The sequence below is a fragment of the Pinus tabuliformis genome, chromosome 2_2 (assembly GCF_031772625.1).
Source record: "Pinus tabuliformis cultivar Carrire ecotype Pingquan chromosome 2_2, CPIR1, whole genome shotgun sequence".
Taxonomy (NCBI): Eukaryota; Viridiplantae; Streptophyta; class Pinopsida; order Pinales; family Pinaceae; genus Pinus; species Pinus tabuliformis.
In genome coordinates, this window is record NC_142300.1 from 688,808,886 (window position 1) to 688,822,137 (window position 13,252).

Consider the following 13,252-nt stretch of genomic DNA (forward strand, 5'->3'; position numbering starts at 1 on the left):
CATCTGCAAGAATGTTAGTTTATGATTACAGGGATGTTTGCAGCTTCAATATGCAATTTTAACCCTTTGCCTTTTCTCAAATAAACAACATAATAAAAATCATGTGTAAAACATCCCAAACGTTCACTAATAAGCTTTTTGTATATTATGTCTTACATTGTTGAATCCAAGCAACCATTTTACGCGTGGTTTCTTCTCTCGTAAGATTTCCGACAATTGGTTTTCCAAATTTCTGATTATAGTCTCTAATTAAGGATGATAGGATGTATTAATTAGATTTTCCGTGTAAAGCTTCAGAGCACAGTATCTTCTTAAGGTCAATGTGTCAAACCTCAAACATATTAAGCGGTTATACCAGGTTTTTGCAGGTTTGGCCACGAGTGAAAGAGAGAATTGTTGGAGGAACTACACACCTACATGCGGACGCTTAGTTAGAGTATGGGACTACATGCAAGATTCCTTCTGCATGATTTACTCCCTGATTTGATCATTCTTTAACTCCGCAACTGGCTAGTTCTTCTGCATGATTTACTCCTTGATTTGCTCCTTCTTTAACTCTGCAACTGGCTAGTTCTTTTGCATGATTTTACTCCGTGATTTGCTTCTTCTTTCACTCCGCAACTGGCTATTTCTCTCCGGAACTTGTTGTAAGTGTTTCTTCTCATTGATCACCACTATGGTGGATTACCTTGGGATCTTCACCGAGTAATGCTATATCATGAGCATTGTAACCTATTTTCTAATGAATCATTCTTTTGTTCTGTGTGTTCAACCTTTACTAGCTAGATTCATCTGTGCAAGTTTTCTAACACATTTACATGGTATTAGAGCCCACAGCTTGCTAGATAAAAGGTGCATCAGTACTTTATTTTGTAAGTATTATAGCTTTGAGATCGAAGATCGACAGAAAAATGGAGTTTCCCAAAGCATCGATCCTAACACCGTACAACTATCATGAATGGAAGGACCAAATGGCTTGATACTTTCGTTAAAAAGAGTTGTATACGATTACCATGGCTACAAAAGTGGAACCCATTTCAGCCATAGAGAAATCCAAGTACCTCAACCACATGGATGAGGCCCACAGATCCATATGCATGTGCATCTCCCCAGAGTTGCAGTTTCATCTATCTGCCTACAATACTCCCAATGCGATTTGGAAAAAGGTTGAAGAACTCTACGGGAAACAGAATGAGATGAAAAGACATCTGCTTAAAGTGGAGCTGCTATCATTGGATCCACGGAACTATGACAAAATTCAAGTCTTCTTCACCAAATATAATGATCTATTGCTCCAACTCAAAGGTTGTGGAATTGACAAATCCAAGGAGGAGAGTCGCCAAGTTTTCTCTATTATGTCAAAGCTCGGACCGAAATACTCCGTTTTTGTGTCTACATTTCATTCTGTAAGGCTTGCAATAGGTAAATCCTACACTATGCCTTTTCTTAAAGAGTTCATGGAGTCCCTTAATTTTGAGCAAGATAAACTAATTAGCATGGGGAAAATCAAACCTCTAAAAGCGCATGCACTCGCTGTGCATAATGGAAACCACAATAAAAATCACAAATCTGATTCAAATCAGAAAAATCAGCAGCAAAAAGACAAAGGAAAAGCGCATCCCCATCTAAAGAAGGAAGGGTACACCAAGCCCTTCAATGACTCCTCTGGCTCGAGAAATGAGAAAGGGAAGAAAGGAAACAAATGCACCTATTGTCAAAGAGGATTCCATCCAGAATCCTCTTGCATGAAGAAACAAATTGACCAAATGGCAGAAATCCTTCAGAAGCACAATCTTGGGGACTACATCCCTCAGGGTGCCAAGAAGAAAACTGAGGATCCGCCACACGGGAAAGGTAACAATTTTCATGCTTTAGTTGCAATTAATTCTTCCCCTGATGCATGGATTATAGATTCTGGTGCATCACATCATATGGCTGCTACAAAGGAAGTCTATTTGTCTTTGGATGCATGCAAAGGACTTCCCATCCTCATGGGAGATGACTCACCTATTGAGGTCACCGGAAAAGGTAGAGTGGAACTTTTAGACAGAAGCTTTGAAGATATGCTTCATGTTCCAAAACTTTCGGTAAACATGCTTTCAGTTTATCAGATCACTCATTCCGGCACCGGAAAGAGAGTGGAATTCACTCCAAATGCAGTGAACATATATGACCTACATAGTAGCTCCAAAATTGCAACTGGTGAGGTAAACAATGGAGCCAGATTGTATACATTTTCTGAATTTATTAAATCTGAATCCTCCTTATTGCTTACACATGCTGATGATAGTAGTAGGCTTTGGCATGAGAGGTTTGGTCACTTAAATTACAGGTATATGCAGCAGCTAAGCAAGCATGAAATGGTAGAAGGCTTGTCAAATATCCGGTTCTCCAAAGGATTTTGTGAAGGGTGTGTCCTTGACAAACATCCTAGAGAAAAGTTTGACACCGGCAAGACTCACAGAGCATCCTCTCTTCTAGATCTGATCCATAGTGATCTCATGGGGCCTTTTCCTCATCCTTCTATCAACAAAGCAAGGTATGTGCTTACATTTATTGATGATTTCTCACGGTATACTTGGGTGTATCTTCTCAAGGAAAAATCTGAAGTTTTTGTGCACTTTGAAGATTTCAAAGCACTAGTTGAGACACAGTCAGAGAGAAAGATCAAAGCCCTCTGTAAAGACAGTGGGGGAATATGTTAACACAGCATTTCAGAACCTTTGCCTTGAGTCCGGCATATAGTTGCATTACACAATTCCATACACTTTGCAGCAGAATGGAGTTGCTGAGAGAAAGAACCGATCTCTCAAAGAGATGGCTCCCTGCATGTTGCATGCTAAGTAATTGCCTCATAAGCTGTGGGCTGAAGCACTTAATTGTGCTAACTACATCCAAAACAGATCTCCTCAGAGGTCTGTCAAGGATCAAACCCCCTTTGAGGCTTGGAGCGGCACTAAACCAGAGGTCACCCACTTCCATGTTTTCGGCTTTTGAGCATGGGCCAGGATCCCCTCTTAAAAGAGGAAAGCTCTTGATCCATAGAGCATTAAGTGCATCTTTGTTGGATAACCTGATGGTGTGAAGGGATACCAACTCCTGATTTCCTATACAGACAAGCTCATCATTGAGCGAAGTGTCAAATTTGAGGAAAGTCTCTCGCATGCACCTCAATTGCCGCATGCAGACACCTTTTATCTACCTCATGTCCGAGATGATGACTCAGTACACTCAGATGCAGATATAGAGCATGCAGATGCAGAGACAGAGTCTTCAGATACAAATCCAGTGCATGCATATGATGATCCAAATCCAAGCCTAGATTGGGCTTCCATCAGTGAATCAATTTCCCCTGTCATAAATTAGAGAACAAGGAGCTTACATGAGATATATGTATAAGACCACCTAGCTGCTAGAAATGGTCTTGTGGGGGATAATTCTGATCCGCGAAGGACTAGCTCAGAGTTTATTGAACCTCCTCTTGCCCTCACTACCACTGAACCAATGCCATCCTGGCATTGTCATTTGGTTCAGTCTTCTGATCCACAGTCTTATGCTGAGGCTGCTGGGCATCTGTCTTGGGAGTCCGCCATGGAGGAGGAGTATAACTCCCTCCTTGAGAACCAAACCTGGGATTTGGTCCTCCTTCCTTCAAGAAGGAAACTTGTCCGATGCAAATGGGTCTACAGGACCAAGAGTGCTGTAGATGGGCAAATCACCAGTTAGAAAGCTAGGCTAGTAGCCAAAGGCTTCCAGCAAGTGCATGGCATTGATTGTACTGAGACCTTTGCTCCAGTAGCAAAGATGGATTCCATACGCCTTACACTTGCCATTGCGGCTACGCAGGGGTGGGAAGTACATCAGATGGATGTGAAGAATGCCTTTCTTCACGGAGACCTATCTAAGGAGATCTACATGGAACAGCCACACGGTTTCATTCAGGATTCATCTTTGGTTTGCAGACTGAAGAAATCTCTCTACGGCCTTAAGCAGGCCCCGAGAGCTTGGTATGCGAAGATAGATTCTTTTCTCTTATCACAAAACTTTGAAAGATGTAAGTCTAATCTGAATGTTTACATGCTCAGGACACATGATTCTCTTCTTATCTTAGTTTTGTATGTGGATGATCTCCTGATCACTGGCAGCTCGACTTCAGCCATTGCTACAATCAAGAGGGCTTTGCATGATAGGTTCTTGATGACGGACATGGGTCCATTACACTTCTTTCTTGGTCTTGAGATCTGCCAGGATGCCACAGGCATCAAACTCTCTTAGGCTGAGTATGCACGGGATCTCCTCGAAAGATTTCACATGACTAACTGCAAGCCAGCACCGACTCCTTTTCTGTCTGGGGTCCGCCTTGAGGATGGAGGTGACACTCCATTTGTTGACAGTACTCTCTACCGACAGCTAGTGGGGAGCTTATTGTACCTCACCCACTCCATACTAGATCTCTCATATGCAGTAGGGGTAGTTTCCAGATACATGCAGGAGCCGCATGAGCTACACTAGAATGCTACCAAGCACATCCTCCGATATGTGTAGGGTACCATCACCTTCGGGATCCACTATGCTGCAGGCACTGCATTGAATCTCTTTGGCTTCACTGATTCTGATTGGCTGGGCGACAGGATTGATCGCAAGTCCACCTTCGGATATTCACGCAGTCTAGGGTCTAGCCCTATTTGTTGGTCGAGCAAGAAGCCGGCTGCTATTGCTCTCTCTTCAGCTGAGGCCGAGTACAGAGGAGTAGTCAAAATCACCATTCAGGCTTTGTGGCTACAGCACTTCCTCACTGAGTTGCGCATCTGGTTCTATCAGCCCATCGTCATCTACTGTCAGAACCAGAGCACTCTCAAATTTTGCAGGGATCCAATACAGCGATAGCAGACGAGGCACATAGAGATCCATATGCACTACATCAGAGACTTAGTACATGATCGGGTCATTGATTTGCAGTTCTGTCCTTCCGCAGAACAGACCGCAGACGTCTTCACTAAGACATTCATTGAGCAGAACTTTCGCTCTCTACTCGATTGTCTTGAAGTGAAGGACACAGTTGCTTAGCAATTGTCTTGTCTTCCTCTTTTCTTTTGATTACATTGTATTTTGAGGGGGGGTTTTTCCCACGAGGTTTTCCCTCTTTCCTCAATTTCAGTACAAGTTGCACTATATTTTGGGTGACCTTTGGCCTTAGTTTCCAGGGCCCATTTTCTATTTTTCCCCATAGTAGTGTTCAAGGGGGGTGTTGGAGGAACTAGACACCTACATGCGGACACTTAGTTAGAGCATGAGACTACATGCAAGATTCCTTCTGCATGATTTACTCCCTGAATTGCTCCTCCTTTAACTCTGCAACTGGCTAGTTCTTCTGCATGATTTACTCCCTGATTTGCTCCTTCTTTAACACCGCAACTGACTAGTTCATCTGCATGATTTACTCCCTGATTTGCTCCTTCTTTCTCTCCGCCACTGGCTATTTCTCTCCGGAACTTGTTGTAGGTGTTTAGTCTTCTCATTGATCACCACTATGGTGCATTACCTTGGGATCTTCACCCAGTGATGCTATGTCATGAGCATTGTAACCTATTTTCTAATGCATCATTGTTTTGTTCTTTCGATTTTCTTTTAGTGTTTTTGCTCTGCAACGCTGTGTTCAACCTTTACTAGCTAGATTCATCTGTGCAGGTTTTCTAACACATTTACATGAATGAGGTTATCGCAGATGGCCATTACATGCTATGCTTTTTACATGTGTCTCGGAGGCGAAGAAAAATCACAAACAACTTCCCGTCTATGAAATCAACAGCTAGTGTCTTCTCCAATATCAAACACCGCTAATTTCATTTGAAGAACGCGTTTCCACGGGATCATGTTGCAGGTGAAGAAAGACAACATCACATAACACAATACTGTCTATGAAATTCATGACCAGTGTCACCTCCGATTCCTCACAACACCAAATTGATTTGAAGAACATGTTTCCACAAGATTTGCATCTTGTTGTGGATATTCCTATCGAAATTACAGGGAATTCGTTGCTCTAAAGAATTACTACTAAATTGTTTTTGTATTCACACTTTTGCATGTGGGAGTCATATTTTTTGGCATTGATAATCTGGTAGACAGGCGTAATAAACATAAAGTTACAGTGACTATTTCGCAAGAATCTATCGTGCCCCAAACTTCTTGAATCCACGACTGTTTTGCGTGATCAATGAATCCACCAATCCATGATGACGATCTGATGATTACTATCTATGGAGATGAAATATTTTTGAAAGCTTCATGGTAGAAAGCTATCTCACAAATCTAACACAGAAATGCACACATTTGATTTGTGGTATAAAGAAAGGGGAAGATAACATAAAATTTGAATAAAAAATAATTAATTTTATAATAAAACTTCATTTGGAAGATCATTGTCAATTGAACTATCTCAAACAGACAAAAATATCCCAATTATTATCAATATAATTTACTATCATTAATTTATATAATAAAACAATTTATAAAATAGGTCAATCGCCTTTACATAGATTCAAAGAAGTACATTTTGAGCCACATATTTTCTCAGAAAAAGGATTAAAATAGACTAGATACATGAAGTCGCTCTTCTCAGAGATCTCCAAACATGTGCACATTAGTATTAAACCATATTCTTCAATGGGTTTGGATTCTTATTAATAAAAACAATGAGATTGGATTCTTATTAATAAAAACAATTTACTAACATGTGCATACGTTGGTAATGAATCATATTCGTGAATGAATTTGAATTACTTATTAATATAAAGTTTCATCCTCGAGCATAGTTAGCGTTTAAATTTGAAAAAGTGCAGGGCTTTCAATAGGGTTTCGGTCTTGGGTTGTCAATGAGAATTTGATTTTTAAATAAAATTTAAAAATCTCTGAGAGAATTTACAATATTATTTGAACACGGGAAGTTGGTAATTATTTTTTAATATTTATTTTACAAAATTTACTAATCACTTTTTAATATTTATTTTACAAAAGTTACTGTATTATATATTTATTTAAGATTATCTAAATATTTATTTAAATGATTCTTTGAAACAACATTTATCAATATATTGATTTCTTATAAATGTTTATTTTAATGATTTGCTAAAACAGCATTTATCTATATAACATAATAATGGCTTCTTGTTTACTTTCTTGAGCGGTGGATGTCTTTCAGGGCTCATGAGTACAATCTCTAACGAGACAATGTACGAGACCATGTACTTCTGGCAACTGCTGCTACAGGCCGCGAGGGTCCGCAAGCTCAAATTGAAGCAAGTTCAATAAAATCTGTTTAATTCGTCCAGGTATTCCATTATTTGCATGAAATTTCGATAAAATATGATTATTTTAGGTAGGCAGTTTCCAGACCGCAAGCAATTTCAGTATAATCCGATCATTTTGGCAAGGCTTTTTCTTGCACAAAATATTTGAACAACGTTAAAGCCCTAGACGGTTGAAATTCCGGAACTTCATGCCCTGCTCCCCTCACCGTGGCAAATGTCAAACCCTTGTAAATCACAGTATATCCACCGACCTGCACCATCCAGGAGAACGCATCCATTGAGTAGAGGTCAAATCAATATTAACATAATATTTTATCTGTGAAATTAATGAAACTGATTTTATTATGTACCTCGTCCCCATTCACCCAGGGGTACCATGGAGTCTCAATTGGAAGCTTCAGCTCATTGATGGACAGTTTTGTTGCGGTCACAGGAACTCTGGAATCCGTGTCTCCGCTGAAAGCCAAAGGAAGAAAAAGTTAATAAAAAACTTGAATCATCCATAAAATTTGGTTTCTGGTGGAGGGATACTTGAAGTGATTGTTCGGAAACGGATCTAATACAAATTTTCATAAAGAATCGATATATACTAACCAATCTTATTTTCACTCAGTTAAATTTGTTTATAATACACTCAAAAAGGGCATGACATTGTCCTATATTATACCTGAAAACAAGTATCTTCAACCCACTTGCAATTAGTTGACGATAAATTGGTAAGACAGTTGAAACTGAATCCGCCCAAGAAAGAACATTACTGGCATGGAGTAACGTGAAACCATATTTTAACACATCAAGTTGTGGCTATAAGAAGATTGAAAGATTAAATTTTCACAAAAACTGATATTAGTAACTAGGTCTAAAGTTTGATATACCTGCACTGGGTCCAACTATAAGTTATGTTGGTTACATTTGCATGTATGGCTTTCTGAACTTCGGGCCTATTAAAATACGCGGATACGTAGTTGTCGATGCAAGGATCATATCCTGGAATTTCTGCTTCTTCTTGCTATTTACACATCAATCATAAGTACCGTCAATCTTTAGCAAAAGCATTGTTGCATTCGAGATGTCAAACATAAGTAAATATACATAGGAAAAGATGTAAAAGAGGGCTGTGGAGCTTAGCTGAACTTAACTTTACTGCATATATTGGGAATACCATGAAAATTAGATGGAGGGGTTGTGGTTTAGTCGGAATTTGAAACTAGTGCTATGATAAATATGGAGGTAGACCATAGTTGAAATGAGGCGGGGTTTGCTGACGACGTAACTTCATCTATAACTCTTATAACTGTTATATATAGAATAACTTCATCTATAAGTCTTATAAGTGGTAAATATAGAAAAAGGACCATGGATTAAGGGTTGGTTTCTGATTGTTAATGTCATTAAAAATAAACGTAAAAAAATTATATATGTATAAAAGCTGCACTTACCCTCGCCATTTTGGATGAATTATCTATGCATATGGGTGCATAGATACTGTAAATATTGATATTTCCCATTTCGGTATAAACTAGACCTTCCAAATCATTGCACAAGCCTACATTCAAATTGGAAGAGTTGCAGTTGAAAATTACGTTCTCATAGAGTTGATCCGATATCAACGCATGACTCCATGCGTACTGAAAGGTTCCAATAAAATCTGTTAAACTATTCATTACACCATTTCCAACCTGCATAAATTGAATGTGCGGGCTTCAGATTGATTGTGTAACGAAGTTTCCACATTTTAGAATTTAACAAGATGGATTTCTATAGAGTTTGCAAGTTTTAAATGTGAAAACTTCAGATGCGCATTGATAGACAAGAATTTGTATGTTGGATTCTCTTTTTATGTATTTTGATTTGAGACGGATGAAATTTTGTGAACGTCACAAGTGTGAGTTGAACTCACCATTATTCCTCTGAAATTCATAAATGATGCCTGCGACAAATTTTTGTGCTGTAAAATTTTTGAAGCCAGCTCTGGAATGTAATATCCTACAACCAATAATTATCATTAAAATGAAAAATAAACGTTTCCCTCAAAATCAAATCAACTTTAGAAATCTTTCTTGCAGCGCTGACATAGTTTGTCTTACAATCACCAAGATTATCATAGTTGTTAACAAATTTCAGGACAAGGTCTGTCCAAACTATCTTGTCATTAAAGACATGAGTCGCATTAATTTTAGCGCAACGCCTTGCAATTACCCTCATCAAAGTTTTAATTATATCTAATCTGAAACTAACAAAGAACTTCAGGCGCCTTAGGTAGTGGAAACTATATACCTGCATAGCTTTCGCCTGCAATGTAAAACTTTCGAAATTTATACTGAGAAAACCTGTTGAACCAGTTTACCAGGAATGCATACGATTCTTCAGCTGGAGTCAAACAAAAACCCCCTTAAAAAGTTTAGATTTCCCATCATCGATTAAACGAGGCTTGTTTTAAAGAAAACCGAAAAAAATCACAAGTTACCGGTAAGTTTATCGCCAGTTTGCGTATAATCAGAGGTTGTATTCGTGTAAGAGAATCCAACGCCTGCGGGAGACTCGAGAAACAATACGTTCGCCGCTGTTGGCAACACGGACATGTTAGCAATTTAACCTGACATCATTATCTGGAAAGAGTTTTGTAATCGTACTGAGTTGGATACTATGGGCTATTTGTATATTTCTAAAAATTATCTGTATATGGTTAAAGAATATATGATTTTTGGTTAAAATCTAAAGATAAAATGTTGATTTATTATTATTAGTATTTTATGAATAAAAAATGTTATGAAATAATTTAATATTTAACTTACGATATGTCTAAACTTAAATTATAATTTAGGTTATCATTATTTATTTATGTGAAATAATAGTTGAAAATTGATGTGTATATAAATATAAATTAAATAATAAAATAATTCTTTTTTATAAATAATTAATATATTTTGAATTAATTATATAAATTAAATTCAAAATAAAATTTAAAGACTAAAAACTAAACCTAAATGAAATACTATTTTTTCATCTGATTTCAGTATAACATACACATAGTATCAATGAATAAATAAATGATATTTTTCTCATCGATTCAGTATCTTTTAATGTATTGTATAAATGTCGTTATTTGTATACTGCAATAAAAAATGTGGACTCTCTAATAAATTTAGACCAATGCCATATTGATTCATAACATCGTTACCAAATTCTACCATATTAAAAAAATAGCGAATTCGACGATTCGGTCCGGTCGATAATTTAGTAAATTCGAATTCGGCCCTAAACAATCACCTTAGCTAGAAAGATGAATTTAGGGAAAACACTTCTTTAATTGAATTTGATGAATTTAGGGAAAACACTTCTTTAATTGAATTTGATGAATTTAGGGAAAACAACTGTTCAATTGAATTTGATCTTTTTGGAAGGATTCATAACGAGTGGTTTCAGTAATTTTTTATATCAATATATGACTCTAATTTTTTTATATGACTCTAATTTAGTTGTCAAGGGAGTTGGAATTTCGAAAAAAGTACTCGTTAAATTTTATTGTTTTAATATTTTTTAAAGTTATTTAAACTTTCAAAACAAATTATCTATTAAATTTTATTATTTTAATATTTTTTTAACTCAGCTTTATAATTTCAAAGAAAAATTTGGACAGTTTTGTAAAATTTTAAATTATATATAATAAACAAATCACTCTATCACTAACAATTTGCTTAACAAATTCTATTCATAATTGTGAGCACTAACCATACATGCTGTAGGAGATTTCTTTCCCTCTTCCGCTCTCATGGATGAATAATACATGTCCTTTAGAGGGTGTACTAAAAAAATAACTTCTCTATTAAAAAAAGTTATAAAGTGGGAAAAAAAAATAGGGAAAAAAGTCATAAAATGGAAAAAGTATATTTAAAAGTAAGTTTGCACATAATATTAAAAGGATAATTTTATATTCAAATAAAATTAAAAAATAGAAAATTATAATACTAAATAAATTATTTATTTATGAATAAAATATAAATAAATTTACATATTAAAAAATTGGTAAAAATGTAAATGCAAATGGTAGAACAAATTTGCACTTATAAATAAAATAGCATTAAATATAATAACTTTTTTTATTAAAAAAAAATTATAAAACGATCTTATTAATGGCATCTATAACATCTTAACCAGAAGGATTAATGTCAGAGATAATCACATAGAAATACTCTAGTAAGAAATAAGATTTATTAAATTTTTTTTTTTAAATTTAAATATAATAATTGTTTATTTAAATTAAAATAAAAAATTAATATGCTTAAATATCTGTATATTCTAGAAATTTTCCAATTTGTAACTATGATTAACATGTTAATTCATACTCTGAAATGTTAAAGTTATACCATATATGAAATGTCAGACCTATCTCAGATGAAATTAATGTGCTTCTATCTCAATTCATATTGCACAAATGTTAACCTCATGAATTAAAAATCCTGGCAGACTAGAGATCTGAATGAACAAATATCAGTACAATTTCAGGAATAAATGAGGGAAATACTGGCCTTGGTTCCATGAGTATGGATTGTGGCTAAGAGTTCTTCCGTCTGGGTTAACGCGAAAAGGCCCTAATTCCGCCATCGCTCCATATCCCAACGACGAACATCCAGGCCCTGCGAGAGTATTTGTTTATGAGAACTAGAAGAATTGAAGAATACAATTATTATTGGAAACCTGTGAAAAGCAAATAGTCAAGCGAATTTACCGCCGTTAAGCCAGAGAACCAGCGGTTTCTTGGAGGGATCTCGAGTGGCCTCGGCGAAATAATAGAAAAGCGCTCTGCCTGCCCTGGCATCAACTGTTACATATCCAGAGTACTGTCGGAATTTGAAACCAGCGGGCTGACCTGGTAGGCCTTGTGGGAGATAATCGGCCTCTTGCGAGGGTCCCTCTGTCAAATATTCGGAATCGTTCTTGAAACTGATCGTGGCGCTGTCAGACTCCCATTGTATAGTTTGTATGGTATGGTTTCTGTATCTTGTAGCATTGCGCCACGACCGCAGTTTGTCACCTTGAGAGGTGAGCTGATGAGACGGAGCAACTGCTGCGACCAAAATGATTGGCAGAAGAAAAAACTGCATTCTGTGCATCTTGATAACCAACCAAGGGAGGAAAATCGGAGGTTGTGTTGTTAATTAGAGTTTTCAAGTAGAGAGTCATCTAAGGTAAGGCCGGGCCGGGTGCATTACTTATAGTTAGTTTCTGAAGCAGGCTGTGAATTGCAAATGGAGGGAGAGGAAGTCGGAGGAGGAGATAGATAGGAATTTGGGAGTTGAGAGGGTGCTTTTCTTTGATCTACTTTGGAAATGGAAGTCCGTTGACAATCCAAGAGTGGTTCCAAAATCACGCATGGAGGGCCCACGGCATGAACAAATAATTGTAAACACAGCCTGGAGAAGCCATTACATCTTGTGGGATTTACGTCATCAAGAAGTATGATTACCACAGCCCTTTTGTCTTCCTACCAAGGTTCAGAATATTCAATGCTCTTCAACAGCCACAAAGTAGGGTGGTGTTGACAAATAGCCATATTTCCAATATAGAACGTGATAGGAAACATAGGAAAAGTCAAAGATGCCTTTATTTAATTATTGTATTGGTGGATTGTCATGTAAAAATTTATTCCATTTTAAAAATAAACGTTAAGTTTTTTAATTTATATAATTTAATTTTAAAAAAATAACAATATTTTATTAAAAAATTAAATATTATAAAAATAATAGATATTATAAATATATATTCATCTTACTTGTAAACCTATCATGCATTCACATAACTAAATTTTTCTATAAAAAAATTTGAAAGAAAAAATTGAGGAAAGGTTTGAGTCTCTAATGAATTGATTGTCTTGACTCTCGGTAAATCTACAATTAAGATGGATCTAGGCTAGTTTTGAGCAAAAAAATCATAAAATGTTT

At 36.5% G+C, this 13,252-nt stretch overlaps 1 protein-coding gene across 1 annotated transcript; it reads right to left on the reverse strand.

Annotated features, from left to right (window-relative positions):
- Window positions 1–7,282: 7,282 nt before the first annotated feature.
- On the reverse strand, window positions 7,283–12,416 carry LOC149194539 (putative serine carboxypeptidase-like 23). The gene is made up of 10 exons (XM_089407689.1): window positions 12,040–12,416; window positions 11,840–11,947; window positions 9,778–9,873; window positions 9,588–9,680; window positions 9,211–9,296; window positions 8,750–8,989; window positions 8,186–8,319; window positions 7,978–8,067; window positions 7,661–7,766; window positions 7,283–7,561 (listed from the first exon to the last, which is right to left on the reverse strand). The coding sequence occupies exons 1-10, from the start codon at window positions 12,413–12,415 to the stop codon at window positions 7,421–7,423; spliced, it is 1,470 nt and encodes a 489-aa protein (XP_089263815.1). The 5' UTR covers window position 12,416; the 3' UTR covers window positions 7,283–7,420.
- Between the last annotated feature and the right edge of the window lie 836 nt (window positions 12,417–13,252).